The sequence below is a fragment of the Phoxinus phoxinus genome, assembly GCF_949152265.1.
Source record: "Phoxinus phoxinus genome assembly, chromosome: 15".
Classification (NCBI taxonomy): domain Eukaryota; kingdom Metazoa; phylum Chordata; class Actinopteri; order Cypriniformes; family Leuciscidae; genus Phoxinus; species Phoxinus phoxinus.
Genome location: NC_136890.1, coordinates 19577441 through 19597375, shown reverse-complemented (window position 1 = coordinate 19597375; position 19935 = coordinate 19577441). Strand labels below are relative to the sequence as shown.

General features: G+C 37.8%; 1 protein-coding gene across 5 annotated transcripts in view; it reads left to right on the top strand.

Annotated features, from left to right (window-relative positions):
* Positions 1–19935, top strand: part of ptpn1 (protein tyrosine phosphatase non-receptor type 1) — a 31017-nt gene that overhangs the window by 8741 nt on the left and 2341 nt on the right. For 2 of the 5 annotated variants that reach the window (XM_079637473.1, XM_079637472.1), the window contains exons 8-10: positions 4491–4652; positions 9136–9308; positions 9413–9830. In XM_079637473.1, the coding sequence (XP_079493599.1) occupies positions 4491–4652; positions 9136–9308; positions 9413–9689 (612 nt within the window). In that variant the 3' untranslated portion in view covers positions 9690–9830. Of the gene's footprint in view, positions 1–4490; positions 4653–9135; positions 9309–9412; positions 9831–10303; positions 11668–19935 lie in introns of those variants that run through there. The other 3 variants (XM_079637476.1, XM_079637475.1, XM_079637474.1) reach the window with 3 other exon arrangements.

Sequence of the window (19935 nt, the reverse complement as noted above, 5' to 3'; positions counted from 1 at the left end):
ACACACTGAAGACGGCAACTAAACCCAATGCATTCACAACCATTTAATACAATAGTGTTCTCATGTTATGTAATATGTCAGTCCCAAATTATTCATCGTTATTATTAGTCGTGCATTTCTGTTTGAGCTGCGCGCGCTGAATGAAGGCTACCGTTAAACTGGAGCACTTAGTTTGCTAGCGCGTTATTTAACTCAAAGAAACGCATCCTATATGAGATTCATCAGATATATTCAAAATAAACATAATATTACTCATTTTTTCTGCACAAAATGACGCGAATGCACAAGTGAATTTGAACTAAGTTACGTGCCATTCATTCAGAATGATCATGTTGTGGACGCCCTCTTCCTGGAGCAACGCGACAACTAAACTCAAATAATGCACAATGTTTTATTACATTATTGTTCTCTTTATAATGTTATGTAATATGACAGTCCTGCCAATAGTCATTATTAGTCGTGCAGTGCCGTTTGAGCCGCGCGCACTGAAGCTGATCACGCGCACTACAGCGTTAATTCAAGGGATGCATGATAAGTGTGCGAATTATCCATCAATATTCGGGGGGGTCCCCATCTCCCGATTGTTGCGCAATACCGATCAAAATTTTCTCTCTATGCAGTAGGCCTATAACATTACAATATTTCATGGATGCATGCAAGCCAAGACAATCAGTATAGCCTACATGACAACACACACGCACACACGTAACAATTTTTGCTAATCCGATATGCTATAGTATTCGTAAAGCATCACTGACGTAGGAGGTTGCATTGGCTAAAGTTGTTTGGATGCATGTTGTTTTATAACAAGAAGAGGCAAAGTTGTGCATTACAATGCAGACATGTGCAACAAAATGTAATTGTGTAACAAAATAATAGTTTTTATTTAAAAAAAAAAATTCTACAAAAACAGCTTTTTTTATGTAAAATTCACTTTTAGACCCACATTTCTATATAAATTTAATTTATGGGGATAACATGGACAATTTTTTGCTTTGATTATTTTTTTTCTTTCAATAATGTTACATTATGATTACAATCAACCCTGAAAAAATATGTTACAAAGAGAAAAGTTTAGTTTTTAGAGTTTATCATTTATCATTATTCATTTATTAATTGTACAAATGTCTATAACTGAAACAAACTGTAACAGAACAGACATGAACAGTTATTAGGCTACATATTGAAAACACTCAAGGGTTAAGTTAATAGACCAAAGATGCCTTGGCTCGAATACTTGTGGTTTTCGTCCTGGTTTCCAGAACTTTCTATTCATCATAATTTTTTTTTTTTTTTTCAACATTAATAATATTCAGAAATGTTTCTCGAGCAGCAAATCACATCAGCATATTATTCCCTCAGGTAGATTCCATGTTTGTTTGTTTTATTTGCGTGGCTGGATGGATGTTGGACTCAAGAACAATATCAGTATATAGCCTACATGACAACACACACGCAACAATTTTTGCTAATCCGATATGCTATAGTATTCGTAAAGCATCACTGACGTAGGAGGTTGCATTGGCTAAAGTTGTTTGGATGCATGTTGTTTTATAAAAAGAAGAGGCAAAGTTGTGCATTACAATGCAGACATGTGCAACAAAATGTAACTGTGTAACAAAATAATGGTTTTTATTTAAACAAATGTAATTTTACTCTGTTTATTAATGTTTTTACTTCACATTTATTCAAAAAACGCTTTTTTATGTAAAATTCACTTTAGAAAAGACCCAAATTTCTACATTTAATTTATGGGGATAACATGGACAATTTTTTGCTTTGAATTATTATTATTATTTTTCAATAATGTTACATTATGATTACAATCAACCCTGAAAAAGATGTTACAAAGAGAAAAGTTTAGTTTTTAGAGTTTATCATTTCTTCTTCTTTTTTTCATATAATTGTACAAATGTCTGTAACAGAAACAAACTGTAACAGAACAGATATGAACAGTTATATTACATATTGAAAACACTCAAGGGTTAAGTTCATTATCATCATCATCATATTTTTTTTTTTCCAATAATAATTTTCATTAATAATATTCAGAAATGTTTCTCGAGCATTTTTGTTAGTTTTTTGCGTGGCTGGATGGATGTTGGACTCATGAACAATAATCACGTTGTTTGAATTCGCCAAAACTGATTTGCCAAAATAAAAACTGGACAGTGATTGTAAAGGGATTTGCCGTTATAGCGCGAGTCCGGATCGAACCGGGAGCGACCAGACAGCAGAGGATTCTGTTTTGTCACAAAATAATGATTTTGATTTGTCACAAAAGAATGATTAATTCTCAGTTTAGAGTTTGTTATTCGTATGGTCTGATGCGCGTGAGTAGGCTGTGATTGTATGATGGCGGTGTCATGATAATTCTCATGTGTCGTGTTGCTGCTGTATCAGTCTGTGGTTAGATCACTGCAGTCAATAAACGGGACGAATATATTAATCCTAATATACGGGACGTCCCGGCTAATACGTGACAGCTTGCAACACAACTTTTGCTAGCAGAACTAGCCGCTAAAGTTACCTCAGCACCTGCTTCGTCTTTGAAGCACTCGGCTTCAAATCGATGTGCTTCTAGGGAGTCACTGGGTGGGAGAGGATCCTCTGTTTTGGTAGCGAGTGGGCCTTCATCTCTGAGTGCCACCTTTTTGGATGTGAAGTTTGTGAACCCAAAGTGGGTGAGTGATACACTCTGGTTAAGCTTTCGCTTGCTGGCCATTTTTAGTATGTTTTCTCAACGTTCTTCTTCTATTTGGCGCATATGGCTAATTTGCATACGTGCACTGGACTGGCTTGCTCCGCTTGGCAAAAAATAGAATATATTTTTGATTGTGAATAAATGTTTTGAATCCTGAATACTGGACATGGTGAGCTTAAAAACATTTTAGTGACCATTAGTGACAATAAAATGTTTTTTATTTTATTTTTGACAAAATTTGAGACCCCCTTCAAAATTTGCTTTTGAGTCTTTCAGGGGGTCTCATGGGTTAATCGGGGGGGTCGAGCCCCCCCGGACCCCCCCGTATTTCGCACTATGGATGCATCCAATATAAGATAAATCAGATATAGATAGGCATACACAATATTACAACTTACATTTGCACGAAACAAAAGGCTGCGAATGAACACACAAACTTATAGTCATAATGAAGGTGTAAAATGGTCCTAAACAAAACGCACTCACTTTGTTTCGCGGTTGAGCAGTGCGCACGCGCATGAACCTGCTTAATCGATGATCGAGAAGTTGTATCGATTAAATTTATTATCGACAATTAATCGATCGTCGATTAATCGTTGACATCCCTAGCCTGCATTATTTATATGTACTCAGTGACATGGATTCTGGATTTTCAGCTTCAGAATCATGAATATTTTTATTCTGGTGTCACCATTTCCCTGTGCATCGGGGACCAGGACTAAGTTCAAGTCTATTCAAGTAAGGAGTGTGCGATAGTGACAAATTACCGGTATATCTCAATATTTTCTGGGATTTGATCGATAACAATATGTCCTAAACAATATTTTCCTGAGTGTGTTATTGTGTTGGTACCTAGGCAGGTTTAGGACTGCAGCAGTGACAGAAATCATCTTTTCCAATAAGTTTAAACTTAATTTTTTTTTTACCTTTATGGGCTTTTTTACCTTTTATAAAGTTTTTATTTTTACCTAATTATATGTATGCATCTTTTGTGTCAAATTCTTACATTTAATCAATAAATTCAGTTGGAATAAGACGCAGTATAGGGCTGTTACCAATCAAATTAAATCAGTATCAACAAAATTCATCTTTGCAATGCCGAGGAAACACAGAAGCTGCATCTGAAGATGCTTTTACACAGACTTATTATTGCAGCTCAGAGTCCACATGAATGCATTTAACCTGCAGAGATGCAAAACAGTCCTGTTTTCATTTTGTGAAATAGAACAAAAACAGGCAATATTGTGTCTCTAAATTGTAAGACACTTAATATTAACTTCTTGTTTATTGAACTATTGTATGAAATCAATCTCACATTTGTAAATATGCTGATATTTGGAGAAAAATATATGAACTATATTAAATTACATAAATATAAAAGACATACAGAGGTATTTTTGTCCCTTATCTTGAATATTGAGGACATTATCTAACTGACCCCAAATATTTGAAAAGTAGTGTAATAAATTTATAAATATTATATACAGTACTAAACTGAAATGCAACCTTCAAGTATTCAGTAAACAACCAGTAATATAAAAAAAATAATAATAAAAAACTTCAAGCAAAATAACAAGTAGTGCAGAAATGCAAATGAAGTAAACAGCGCTTGACACTTTTTTTTTCTTCAGATAATTAACAGCCGTATCAGTACTTTGGACTTCCCTTGTACCCGCTGGATGTCTGAATTTCTCATGCACACTTCAAATGTGTTGCTTTTTTTCTTCTTAGCTCAGTAGACTCCCACACACACATCCTCTAAACAACTGCTATTGTGTGTTCTCAGATGTCTCAGAGGGAAGATCCATCATCAGTACGCATCCAGGAGGTATTGCTGGAAATGCGACGATACCGCATGGGTCTGATCCAGACAGCTGATCAGCTGCGTTTCTCTTACCTCGCTGTCATAGAGGGTGCCAAGTACATAATGGGAGACACGTCTGTACAGGTAATGCTATGGGATGTTAAAGAAACCAACATATTTAAAACGTTTAAATTTGGTGTTCTGAAATGTTTCATTTCTGGACTTTTTGCTGAGGGTGTTGCAGGGTGTAGAGCTGATAGATGCACTAACATTCAAAAGTTTTGGGTTGTAAGATCATTTTTAAATGTAATGTTTATGCTTTCCAAGGATGCCTTTATTTGGTAAAATTACTATAAAAACTAGCCTGACTTCGTCATACTCATATTCTAGGCACAATGTGTGTCTGATACTGCTCCATCGGGCTTAGATTATGAGGCGTGTCTTAACCGAACCAGGAAAAAAAACCTCTGCACTCAATTGGATAGACCTACAACCAATCAAAGCAACGCATGTTGAGCGACGCATAGTTGTCAACAGAGCTCAACTGCACGCACGCTGAAAGAAGTAGTAAATTAATGAGTGTAAACGATCTTTGCCGTTGTTGTAAAAATAATTTAAGAATTCGCGGAGTACTTACAAGCACGAATAGAAGGTGTATGTATATACGAACAATTTCTCCGTTTAAGATTAGATCTCGACAATAAAGCAAATAAATCGTCTCTCATTTGTCGACCCTGTCTCAACTTTATAACACGGTTGCAACCTGACTTGACTGATTTTAAAAAACGGAAAGACGACGAAAGAGACCAGGCTGAGGAAGCGTTTTCATTGCGTCCCATCTTCTTAGCGACCATCGTAGCCAGCTGATAAATTAAACTTTTGCCGAATCCCGTAGGAAGGACGGGAAACATATCTTTCCGATCGACAAATGCCTTGATTACGTTCTCTGTTCGTCATTTAAAATGAATGTGCTGTCGATTTCTTTTATAACAGACGCGATAGCGGAATCTAAACATCTCAATTCTCCAGCTGCAGTCATCTTTGTTGAAAACCAATTCAACCCAACCGCTCTTTGATGATGTGGTGATTACGTAACCGCAGATCATCTGTCCATCATCGATTAAAGCCCGCCCTGGCAATTTGATTGGCTTGGCCTTCTGGGAGCCGAGCATAATTACTCCTCAACGGATCGAGTCCAGACCGAACTTCCCGACCAAAAAATGTTGTGGGCGGGGTTCGGGCTGGCACCCAGGCTATATAAAAACAGTAATACTGTCAAATATTATTACCATTTAAAATAATTTCTCCATTTGTTATAATCTATTTGAATATATTTTAAAATGTAATTTATTCCTATGATGGCAAAGCTGAATTCTCAGCATCATTACTCCAGTCTTCAGTGTCACATGATCCTTCAGAAATCATTCTATGTTGAATTGCTGCTCAAGAAACTTTTCTAATTATTATTATCAGTTGAAACCAGTTGCTCTGTTTAAAATGGTTTTGGAAACAGTTTTTTTTTTTCATCGGGATTCTTTGAATATAAACTTAAAAAAATGTATAGGAAAATGTCAGGGTTGTATTGTTTTAAATGTATTTACTGTCACTTTTAATCAATTTAAAGGATTAGATCACCTAAAAATTTAAATTGTCATTTACATAATTTAAGGCTTTTGTTGATTTATACAAATTAATATTTTTAGAAGATATCCATGAATCGAGTGGTTAAATCAGACTTCAAAAGAGATATGATCGCTTTATATAATGCACAGATTTAATTTAGGCTTTTATTCGCAAATAAACCTTGATCAACGAACATGCATAAAGCTTTCAAATTTGGTCACGGAAGCTCAAGCAAGCTAGCTCGATGCGTGAGAACCAATGAGGTTCATTCTTGCGTGTCACGCTAGCACATTTAAACTTTCATAAGAACCAATGAGGTTTGTTCTCGCGCATCAAGAAAGGATAGTTGAGCTTCTGTTTATGTTTGCTGATCAATGTTTATATATGAATAAAAGCCTAAATTCAATCTGTTCATCACATAAAGTGTCTCTTCAGAAGACTAGGACTAAACAGCTCGATTCATATGGAATTATCTTACATTATATATCTTTCGAAGCGTCAGAGTTTTGGGTGAATAGACTTTAAATGGAGGGACAGAAATCTCTTAGATTTTATTAAAAATATCTTAATTTTTGTTATGAAAATGAACGAAAGCCTTACGGTTTTGGAATGACATGAGGGTGAGTACATTTACATTTAGTCATTTAGCAGACGCTTTTATCCAAAGCGACTTACAACTGAGGACTACAGCAAGCGAGTCATCGTGAAGAGGCAAAAATAACGCAAGAAGTGCTCAAAATACAAAGTTCTGGCATGGCTCAGAGTAGCATAAGCCAAAACAAGGGAGGATTAAAGAGAAGGTTTTTTTTTATTTTTTTTTATTTTTTATTTTTTTATGTCAAGTGCTCACGGAAGAGATGAGAAGGGAGATCATTCCACCAGCAAGGAACCGTGAATGAGAATGTTCTGGAGAGTGATTTTGTGGCTCTCTGTGATGGTACCACGAGCCGTCGCTCATTGACCGATCGCAGGCTTCTGGTAGGGATGTAGACTCGTAGGAGCGAGTGAAAGTAGGAGGGAGCTGAGCCTGTGGTCGGTCTGTAAGCAAGCGTCAATGCCTTGAACTTGATGCGAGCAGCGAGTGGTAGCCAGTGCAGAGAGATGAACAGCGGAGTGACGTGGGCCCTTTTTGGCTCGTTGAAGACAAGACGGGCTGCAGCATTCTGGATCATTTGTAGAGGTTTAGTTGCACATGATGGAAGACCGGCCAGAAGAGCATTGCAGTAATCAAGCCTAGAGATAACCAAGGCCTGGGCGAGAAGTTGTGTTGCATGCTCAGTTAGGAAGGGTCGGATCTTCCTGATGTTGTGCAGTGCAAACCTGCATGATCGAGCTGTCTTTGTGATGTGGTCTGTGAAGGTCAGATGCTCATCAAATGTTACTCCAAGGTTTCTGACCGACCTTGATGGGGTGATTAAAGTTGAATCTAGCTGGATAGTGAAGTCAAGCTGTAGAGATGGATTGGTAGGGAGGACGAGAAGCTCAGTCTTTGCCAGGTTGAGCTGCAGGTGATGTTCCTTCATCCATGCCGAGATGTCCGCCAGGCAGCTTGAGATACGTGCAGCTACTGTGGGATCATCTGGTTGAAATGAGAGGTAGAGCTGGGTGTCATCAGCGTAGCAATGGTAAGAGAAGCCATGTGCCTGTATGATGGGTCCCAGTGATGTGGTGTAAATGGAGAAGAGGAGCGGTCCAAGAACTGAACCCTGAGGAACCCCTGTTGTCAGTTGATGTGCTTTGGATACCTCGCCACTCCATGCGACCCTGAAGCACCTACCTGTGAGATAGGACTCAAACCAGTGGAGAGGAGTTCCTGTGATGCCCAGTGATGAGAGGGTGGACAGGAGGATCTGATGATTCACAGTGTCGAAGGCAGCAGACAGATCCAGGAGAATGAGAACTGATGATTTGGAGGCAGCTTTTGCGATCCGTAGGGCTTCTGTGTCTGACAGCAATGCAGTCTCGGTTGAATGCCCTTTCTTGAAGCCAGATTGGTTTACATCTAGTTGGTTGGTCAGAGAGAGGAAAGATGATATTTGGTTGAACGCAACTCGTTCAAGTGTTTTCGCAATGAATGGTAGGAGAGAGACAGGTCTGTAATTCTCTAAGAGTGATGTGTTTAATGTCGGTTTCTTAAGCAGTGGAGTTACCCGAGCCTGCTTGAATGCTGTAGGAAAAGTGCCAGTGTGGAGGGATGAGTTGATGATGTGTGTGAGTGCTGGTAGAAGTGTGGGAGAAATGGCTTGTAGAAGGTGTGAGGCGATGGGATCTAGAGGGCAGGTGGTAGGGTGACTGGAGAGGAGAAGTTTAGATACTTCTTCCTCGGTTAGTGAAGAGAAGGAGGAGAGAGGGTGCTTGGGAGTGGGAGGGGTTGGACTGGGTTCCTGTATGTTTGGAGCTGAGAACTGACTGCTGATAGTTGTTGTTTTGTTGGTGAAGAAGTTAGCAAAATCATTAGCAGTTAAAGAGGAGGTGGGTGGAGGTGGACAGAGGAGAGAGTTGAATGTCTTGAAAAGTGTTCGTGTGTTAGCGGTGCTGTTGATCTTGTTGTGGAAATAAGAAGATTTTGCAGAAACATCAACAGAAAAGGAAGAGAGCAGAGATTGATACATACTAAGGTCAGTTGTGTCCTTGTAAATGACAGAATTTTCATGTTTGAGTGAACTAACCCTTTAATGAATCCTTGTTGAATAAAAAAAACTTACTGATCCCAAACTTTGAATGTTAGTGTACCATTTTTACAACCATTTTTTATTTATTAATTTGAATGATTTATTGTTACCATTTAATTTAATGTTAAAATGAATCATCCTACCATTTGCCCATAAAAATCCCTGTCATTTTTAAATCGTATAACTGAAAAAGACTTCTATCATCATATGATATAGGCCTACCTTTACTGTCATAAAAATACTTTTACCATGATATGTAACATTTTGTTCATACCGCCCACTTCTGGTAGGCTGTATTGATCAGTGAAGTGTTTGTTTTCATGTGCGAGTAGGTGCCTTGGAAGGAGTTATCAAATGAGGAGGATCTCCCCCCTGAATTCACTCCTCCTCCCAGGCCACGGCCCCCAATAGATCCTCCTAACGGCAAAGACGACCTGATGAACTCTGACCCCACACACTTCTTCTCTGAGATCATAAAAAACAGTGCAGAAATCTGTGCAAACAGGTCAGCCTGCCAATATCTTTTATCTACTCCAATATATTCTCTCTGGTAGTGCCCATCCACACCCAGCAGCCACATTCTAACACTTTTTGTTGCTGTTTTTCCAGTGCACCCCAGACATTCACAGACGGGCCGGACCTACGCAGACGGATGGTCGCCCCTGGTGAGGTTGGAGCGACGCCATTACCAATCGAACAACCCGACGACCCAATCGTTCCAAGAGAAGCCCCTCCCAAACCCGCGCGGTCTCCGCCCAAGACTCCCACCGCAGAGGCTGTTCCTGCTCCCGCCTGCGGAGCATGGAGCCCCCTGATGGCCAGTGTGTGTATGTGCACGGCCCTGGCTGCAGGTGCTTATGTCTGTTACCGCACCTATTTCCACTGATGCCCTGTCTTTCGTTCCGTCTCTTTCTCTATCCCTCCATCTGCTGGCTATTGGTGGGAAAAGAAAAAGAGAGACACACACACACACATTCTCAGCTGGACCTGTCTCTCAGCTGAGGCCATCTCACTCTCTCCAAGTGTCTCTGTGGAAGAGTTATAGAGGCTTTTCTCTGCCAAACTGCTGTCGTCTCCCTCTATACACACTCTTACACACAATCTAATAAACGTGTGTCCGTTTAAAACCTCAGGGCCTCACAATTCAGGTGTTGCTACCTAGACGTTATATACAGGTAAAAGAGAATCCAAAAGACTGTTATTGCTGCAGTAAGTAAGGGAAATTTTTGTGTGTGTGTATGTATCTGAATCAAATGGCATTTTGCATTTTAAGTCTGACGACTATCAGTGATGGTCTCGGCTGGAGCTGCACAGGAGGTGAGCTCATAATACATGCTGAACACACAAATCTGCTGTACCTAATAGGGGAGGACACGAGTAGTCTTCTTTTCATCCTTTTTTTTTCCATCCTCAGCTTTTTGTGTGTATGCCAAAGGTGGCGCTGGCATTTCTTCTGTCTCCTCATTCATTTGTTTTCTTTGTCAATACCATTTCCAAAAGGTTCAGACCATTCAAAATGCTGGAGCTGATGTCAAACCTCAGTCAGATCCAATCTTGCAGATCTGCCGGTCCTCCAGAGGCCTAATGCAATAAAAGGAACTGCGGCCATTTCACAAGAACTCACATTTTAGTTTTTATTTAATACAAATTCTAAAATCACTTAAAATCAGGCAAGCTTTCTTACTAGACCTGATGTTCTGCACTTGATGGGTATTTACCCCCAAATGTGGGTAAATTTAACTTAAAGTGAGCTTTGGAAATCGAGGGAAAGAAATCGATTTAACTTTAATGATGTAACAGCATTAAGTGTGAATCCCTCAGTGTTTTCATCTAAGCATAAGCTCATTCCTGGATAATTGATTATTAATTTAACAAAAGTGTGGTAAAGCTCAACCAGCAGGTGGCAGTATTGTTTTTTTTTTTTGCTTGTATTCCCCATTAGAGAGTAGTGATTCATGGGACAGGTTTTGATTTTTAATTGTAAAAAAAAAAAATTCCCAGCTGCAATACAGAGAGGTTCAGATGCTTTTGTCACATGATTTAAACGGTGTGCAGTGAGCACAGAGGGTCCGACTAACCAAAAAACAAACAAAACACCAGCACCGAATGAATGCAAAGAGAGAAACGATCAGTGACGGTGAGCCGTCTTTGTGTTTTACTGTTTTATCATATTATTGTCATAGTAATTATCAAGAGAGATTAATGGCAGACTGGCAGAAACATTTCCTTCAAATCAAACCACACTGCAGAACTGTTACTTTTGAACAATTTGTGAACAAGTCAAATGCAGTAACCTCAAAACAAATGAAGCTTTTTCTTTAGGTGTATTGAGGCCTGAAATGCTTTTAATTGTGACTTCGCTTTGTGTGATGACTTTTTTACTGCTGCTTGACCAGTCCAGAATGGTAATTTTTGGGTTACTGGGTGGTTTTTCCTGTTTGTAGAGGTTCAATGTTTCACACTCTGAAGCTGTTGATGTTTGGTTTGAAGGTTCATCCACCATCCATCATAGTTATTCAGAATCTGGTCCTGTCGCTGGACCACAGAATGTAAAGTCTCTCTTCTTGATAGCTTTATTTACACACATATATATAGAGAAATATATTTGTCTGTGTCATTGTTTGTCTTCTTTCAGTTATCTTTGGACTGGTAGACATCTTTGGCCTTTGTATTTGAGGCTTAAGAATCCCTGCATCCTGTTGTGTTCTTTTTAATGTTTATTATCTTTTTTGTTTTGTTTTTGTAAGAAAAGCATTATGCATTGTTTGCGTATGCTTTCCAGTTGGATGTAATGAGTTAAAATTTTATTTTTCAGACAGAATACAGAGCAGACGCTGTGGTAATAAACGTGTACATCTCTGATGATCTTCTGTTTTTGATTTTGTTCCTATTTCGTTCTTATTCCCTCGTGTGACGGTGAGAGAAGTTTTTATAAAATCTCATCGAAAACTTTGAATGAAAGGGCTCTCTGAGTTCTAATGTTAAAAATAAAGCTAAATCATAGATTAGAGACTCAAAAATACATGTGAAGTGTGGTGTATTACATCATCATCCTATTATTTAGTTTAAGCTCGCATTTGATACCACAATTAAAACTCAATGTAAGTGTATGCAGGTCTGGATTATGAACCGAGTCAATCTCTCAAGACTAAAAGAAATTGAACCAGGGTCCTCAGTGATACAGTGCAATCTGACGCTAAGAATCCCAGATACAATTTTCAGTTGTCCAACCATAGCCTACCAAATCTTAATTATTAATTAAAAAAATAACCAAATTGCCTCCATTAATAGTCTATGGAGAAAAATATACCAGTAGTATATATTTTTTATATACTGTATGTAAGGAAGGAGAGATGAAAATGTAGAAATAATTTGTAAAATATGTAAATATTAAATTATATTAAAATTCTTATTTATATATAGTAAGAAATTAATATTTTTACAAAACTGTTTGCATTTTTTATAATAATTTAAAAAACAATATTTTTTTACTCCCAGTGAATTTTCCAAAGATCCCTATAGCACCCCTTTAATGCACCCGGATATTTTTTTTGTGACAGGCCCTGTGAATTTGATCAGTGTATAAAATCATAATTGTAATTGGCGGACGTGTCCCTCTGAATATCAGGTGATTACATCCCTGACGTCAATACACACATAAAGAAAACTCCATGTGGCCAGTGGAGGGCGCTTCATGATAAGTAACTCACTTCTTGGCTCTTATTTCGATTGGGTCTTTCACAATAAGCGAACTAGAACTTTTTTTAATGACTTGTCTGAACTCGTGTCATTGCAATCTAATAACACGTATTTCAGAGTCAGTAAATTGTGACTTTTCAGATACTTGTACCCCTTTTCTAACTAAACCCATCCTCATGTTAGCATGTTCACAGTGCAAAAATGCAGATATAAATCCATAGGCTTTCCTAAACCTATTTGTCTTTTCTTATGACAGGAAAAGAAGGGAGGCTTTACTTATGACAGGAGTCTTCAGCTGTAATGTTTCTTTTGTGTACGTGCTTGAGTGTGTGTCAGCACAGTAGTCTACAGCTGGTACCCATGCATTTCCTGTAGCAATAACTTGCCCTACTAACAACCTCACCGCTTTAAAGAAATGATTTTGAACACATTTGCAAAGTCTTATTATCCCAGATGGACTGTTTCTGGAATAAACAAAAGGGATTTCTAGAATGTTTTTACAAGTCTTATAAACATACTTTCATATGTACTTACAGTAGACTACAGTATACAGGACATTTCATAACCATTCTGTGATGCTTTCGAATTGGTTTCAGTTGATGCTAATGACGTTCTTCTGACGCTGCTGGTCTGAGGCGACTGATTTGTGGTTTTCTCAGCCTGTTTTTACTTCTATATACTAGTTTGTGTTTGGTTTATACTAGTCTGAGAAGGTCGTAGGGCTGTAAACGATTAATCGCGATTAATCGAATCCAAAATAAAAGTTTGTGTTTACATAATATATGTGTGTATTGTGTATAATTATTTTGTATATATAAATACACACACATGCATGTATATATTTGAGAAATATTTGCATTTATATACAGCATATATATTTTTATATGATTTATATTATATCTAAATAGAACTATTTTATATATAAATAACACAGTTGTCTTAAATATATGCATGCATGTGTGTGTATTTATATATACAAAATAATTATACACAATACACACATATATTATGTAAACACAAACTTTTATTTTGGATTCGATTAATCGTGATTAATCGTTTACAGCCCTAGTCCATTGGCAGTTTGTCGTCTCATGTGCCTAAACAGGTTAATTTGAATTAGAGGTGATTTATGTCACATCACATTCATCCCATTTCCTGTGACATAGCTGATATGTGACATTATAGTATGTCTTTTCATGCATCAGTTCACTTGTTTGGTTTCACTCATTTTTATCTCTCTATCGCTGTCTTTCAGGGTGATTCAAAAGTTTGGAATCATGTTTTGGGTTGCGGGGAGCAGTTTATTAACTGTTTCTGGCCTAGTTGAATTCAGATTCTGTAGATTTCAGGCTATAGATGTTTTTTTCTAAAATCGATTATTTCATCGCATATTGCTAAAAAAAAACTTTCACGCCCACTCGTGAAGTGCTGAAATTAAATGCCATTATGAACCCTGTGATAATACTTATTCATCTGACACTGACACACACATAGTTTCCTATCAAAATAATGCTGCAAATAAAGTATATTCTCAGGACTGTATTCAAATGAGTTTGGATGTAAACCAACAGGAAACTGTAAACGTGACTCGAACATGTAAGTGTCAGTAAAGGAATTAATTGTATGGTTCCAGTTGGTAAAGTGTTTGTACACTTATCTGATGGTCTTAACTGTTCATAGGTGTAATCACATTCTGTTGTAGGTTAAAGTTACAGTAGAGGTGAGTGTGTTCTCAAGTATGCGTTTGTGGTTCACAAATATGTTGGTTCACACTATTCAGGAATGAGTGTGTGTGTGTGAACGTGAGTCAGGGCACTCCCTAACTCGTGGTACTTTGACGTAAAACAGGCAAGACAGAACAGGCTGATCCAATCATCCAACTACTTGGGAAAAACACTGAGGTGGGCAGGGCTTAGTACCGGAAACACACTTAAAAAGACAGCAAACACGAAACTCCAGCTGGGGCTCGGGTCAGTTATGGGGTCTGGTATCAAACAGCTGCTGCTTATTATTTCTAGATTTTTATTTAAGAGTGCTGACAACAAACACAAAATCTATGAAACTCTGCTTGGTCTGTATATTTAGAGTAAAATCATTTGGATTGGATAGGGGGAGTTTTGGCAAGCGCATAGTGTGTATTACAACATGAATGAGGAATGATATTGGTTTTCTCCTGGTCTCTCTTTCCTGTACGTACCTCCCTTTGTTCTGTCTCCTCCCATTTCCGTTCCTTTTGGAATATTTCCTGGGAGCAACAGAATTAGGAAACTCCAGAAAGAAAAAAAAAGAAAACTGTGCTTGAGTGACTCATGTTCTTACTCAATCTTGATGTCAAACCTCCGATGTTTAAACACATTTTTAGTCGGTACAACTTTAACACAGTTCAAATCTGAAAAGAAGCAACAATAGAAAACGAATAAACAAAACAGACTTTTCAGGTGACAATCTGGTTGTTTAATTGTACTTCCCCATTGTAATTAAATTTACGAGGCACTGGCAGTTCTCAAACAGCATTTTAAAAACACACAGGGTGTTCTGAAATGCTGGCAACTTAATTATATAAATCCAAAATGGCGGACGAAGTGAGAAATGTATAGATTAGAAATATAGGCCTACTGGAAAATCATTCAATACTAAAAAGTAAAAACTTATGTGCAAATTTTACAAAATATGCCGTTTTGTGCTATGTGCGCTTGTTTATTAGAATGGCAATATGTTAGCATCAAGCTCTATTGAAATCAATGGCAAATTGAATCTCCCATAATGCTCTTTGAATTGGCTGCTTATTTTAAGCATACTATAAAATTACATGTGTGCCATGTATTTTTATGCTTATTAGAGCATTATGCCGTTACCTTAGTAAAATGCTATATCAAACTCAACGTGAACTTTTAGCTCGAGTTCCACATGTTTGGAATGCCGTGTTTTATGCTGCAAAAGATGCAAGCACAACGGTTAAATCTGTTTGTCAATAGCTCATGAAAACCGTGATATGCAGAGACACAAAAATGCAATGTCTAGAAACAGGTTTTTTAAAAGTTAAACTTCTTTAAACTTGAACGTTGAACATATTTTAGAACACCATATGCGCAAAACACTGTAAAAGAATGGTACTTTGTTCAAAAACAGTACTGTTTTTGGAACAAATAACCATTTTAAAATTCTGTGTATCTATGTTTTTTATGATCAATAAAGCATCTTGCCATTATTTTAGCAGCATGCTGGGATTAAAAACTGCCTATAATGCCGCAGTCTATGTTGACAGTTGACAGAAAGGCAGCTCACTAGGTTTGGGAGTTGGAACCCACTGAAACATAGCATGAACTGTGTAACCCTCAGATTACCCTCATATGTCAAAGTAAGGTCAGTGTATACAAAATGATCTTGAAAGTTTTTGTCATTATGACTGGAGTAAAGCAGCTAAAATATCTCTTGAGTTTCATTATTACACTTGTTTATGTTTAGGTAAATGGAAAAAAGACCTGATGCTGGCCATTGTGTTTTGGGACACTGTTGGTCTGTTTGAGGGCACCCCTCAACCGCATCTTGTTTTCTTTGAGGTCGGTTACCTTGGCAACAAGCGCGTGCGCTGTAATTTCCTGTTGCTATGTACGCAGCGTGCGCAACTGCGCATGCACTCTACTGAGTTTTACGTAAACAGCTAAGCTCGGTGCTTCCCCTTCTTTGCGACTAACGCTTCCTTCCTCACAAAATGCTGTGACCTGCTTAAAAATTTAGATCTTCCACAAGTGCCCTATCGTTCACCGCCTTTACATCACAGTCGTCACATTGACGCTGTGTAAGTTTGACAGGGGGATGTTTTCATACTCAGGACATGAAGCGCAAAACAGCATGTTCTCAAACACTGTATACCCTCTGATTTTCAGGCCTGCTGACATCTTACAGAAAAACAGCATCAGTATGAATTATGGGATTTTTTGTTTTATCACCCAGTGTATTTCAAAATAAGCGCAATTTAATGTTTTAGCGGGTGCATTATGAACAGGGCGCATAGGGTGAGGGCCTCCGAAACCTAAGGCCACAGATAAATAGTATAGCCTACAAACTGACAACTAGGGCCCTTGGCCCTCAGCACATTCAGAACAAGCTGACTGCTGGGGAAATTTTAGTTTTCAAATGTTAGCTTAACAAAAACACACATTTTCTAGTTTGTTGAGCCAAATTGTCCCTGTTATTTACCCTACCATGTCAGAAAAAAGCAGTATACCCTTAAAGGGACAACTTTGTATCTTATTTACGCATATAGTACTTAAAGAGTGTCTTTAAGGTACTAAATTGCACCTTTTAGGGGTAGACAAGGTACAAAGTTACAAAAGGTAAAAATTATATTTTTGCTAATTTTTTTCTGACAGTGTAGGGTAAAGGCCATGACACACCAAACTGATATCAAAGAATTAGCCAAATGTGTTGTTGCATTTAAAAAGTCACGCTTAAACAAGACTACAGTCAACGGCCAACTAATGTACGTTCCGCCCGTGCGTTTGTTGTTTGATTAACGTTATTATAGAGACGGAGGCAGGAATATTAGGCTGCTGTCACTTTAAGAGCTGCATGGACCCAGTATACTGAACACGTGTGCGCAGCACAGAAAACAGCGCATGAGACTTCTTACGCCTTGAAAGGTTTAAAATCACATTTCAATCACTTTTTCTGTGAGCGTGCGTTGGATGTGTGTGTAACACAGAAAATAGTGCGCAGGTCATACGCTTGAATGGTTTAAAATCATATTAAAATGCACAAAGGAATCGATTAGAGGAATCTAAATTTAAATTATATAACAAGTATCCGATTCCAGAATCAAATCAAATCACCTGTTCTTGGACATTTAGAACCGGTTCTAAAATGGAACCGGTTCTCGATACCCATCCCTACTCTTGACTTTGTCGTTTACCTCACTTTTGTTTTTCTTATCTCGCACTGGTTCGCTTAATTAAACAGCCAGTCAGAGTCCAACAGTGCAGAACACACGGCAAAAACTGAGCTGACAGACACTTAACGATGGCCCAACTTTGGCTGATGGTTGGCTTAGTGTCTCACGACCTCAAGGGGCCCTATATATGGAGTATCTTGGCTCACTTATGTCTTGTGTGATCATTGTTAGGCAGGCCACCCCACTCATGTCAGTTTTCAGTTTGTTACATTTTCCATTCTATTTTTCAGCATAACACTGACAGCATGACTAAACTCTTTTGAGAAGACGTGACTCAGCAGCTATCCTCGCAGGTGCAGTGCAGACCATGACAGAGAACCCACAAAGGTCCAACACAAAATCATCTTGTGGTTTCCTCCTTGTAATTCATTGAGGGATCTTTCCCAGATTGCATCAGGGGCATCTGTGAGCCACATTAAGAGTTTAAGCGGAAATGAGCTGAATTAACTCTTTTGTTCAGTTGAGTCCTTAGGTAGTGTTTAATGGAGTTTTGATCTTTTGGTGTTAACTAATATGCCTCACACACTCACAAAAATGCTGTGATATTAGCATCAAGTATTACTGTGTATGCATATAGCGAAGCGGTTTATGTGCAATAGAGTCCTGACAACTTTGAAGAATATTCTTCTAACTAATTTCTGAGTCATGTGTCTGGCTGTAAAGGGTGTGTCTGGAGTTTCAGGAGTGTTCAGTAGGGCAGAGTGTGTTTCTGGGATCTTAGACTGGGCTTTGTTGTATTTATCTTTCCTCCTTTCATACAAAGTAAGATTAAACACAGCAATCATGGGTTTTTTGCTCAATTTTAAAATACTACATTTCCTCATGACACTCTGCATCATAATACACAATACTGCTTAGCACTGCATGAAGCTGTAGAGTCTACCTGGGGTCAGAGAGAGAGAGAGAGAGAGAGAGAGAGAGAGAGAGAGAACCCAAAGTCAAGGCCTGACCCTGTGTGTTTAATCATTCTTTGGGTTTTTAAAGTTCAAATGCATACATTGTAAAGAGGGAGGGATCTTCATCATTTAAGAGCTTAACAAGCCAATATGTCACCAATTGTGACCACAGTGGTCTTTATCCAAAGTCCAGTCAAGTGTTTGTGAAGTCACCCATTACTGACCAAGATATCAACAACTTGTTTTTTTTAAGTGAATAGAAATATGTACACTCAAATTTAAGGTTTATGTATTGGAATGGCATTAAAATTTCCATTCATTTGGATTACACAATTACACAAGATAAACAGATAAATGTAATATGATGCATGTTGGTCAATCATACATAAATGTAATAGTAATAGTAAATGTAATATGTACTTTAATTTGTTTTAAATACACAATAACAAAGTTTATATCATTATCATAAATCAATTATCACTTTTTCCACAGCCATATAGCATATGTTCATATACTTTTTAACTGAATAATGTAAATTTCACAATAAACAGAATGCTGATTCTAAAAAAATGTAACAAATGCATTTTGAAAATATGATTATTTAAATAAACCCAAACTGTTGGAAATGTTTGTTTTTTGACTGCAGAAATCAAACATGTTTCTTACCGGTTTCATTTACAAACATAAAGTTTATTAGTTGATGTTAAAACTGTGTAGTCCGAAATGAATGGGATTTAAATGTAATTCAAAAGCATAAATCTTACATTTAGTCCTAAATATCTTTTGAGCATATTTGTTGATATAAAGTATAACGGATAAGAATGTAAATGTGTACCTTGAAATGCAATGTAAATCGCTTTGGATAAAAGTGTCTGCCAAATGCATAAATGTAAATATAGAAAAACAATATATTTTCTGTTGAAAATGGTGTGTGGCGTTTGCATCCAAAAACGTTCTGGTCTCTAAATATGGCTCAGATCCCTCCTTCAATGTATATTGATGGGATTTTTTTCATCTTTTTTATCATCTACCAGGTGAAGTCTGGTTCAAAAAGTTTTATAAGTTTCACTGCACAGTTTTATGTCCGTATAGCACAAGTTTATTAGACTTAGTGGTTTGTTAAAATCCCTAAGTATATGAGCAATACTAACAGTGATACTTGCTAATCAACTTGAAGGAGATGCATTGGTCATTAAATGCACACAGCAACCTTCGTGTTATCAAGAGCTTTCGTCAGTTAAGTTCTGACTTTTCCTGCACTCTAGCTCTCTGCGTTTTTTGCGTTTTCTTGTTCACATTATCTCTGCAGGAAGGAAGAGATCCAATATAGTGATGTGGGTTGAGTGCCACGGTCGGTTTGTGAGACAGTTAAGATTCCATCACGTGAGTTTAAGAGAGGTTATTCATACGTAAATGCACACGCGCAGCCAATATCAGTACCCTCTGAGACTGTGGCCTATTTTGAGCCGCCTGCACTGATTGTCTATCTCATGTTTAGAGGTGAAGAGAACAGATGCAACCTTTACGCTGGAGCCCCTCGCATATTGGCAGATGGAAATATGCGTTTGCGAAGAAGATACAGTGAC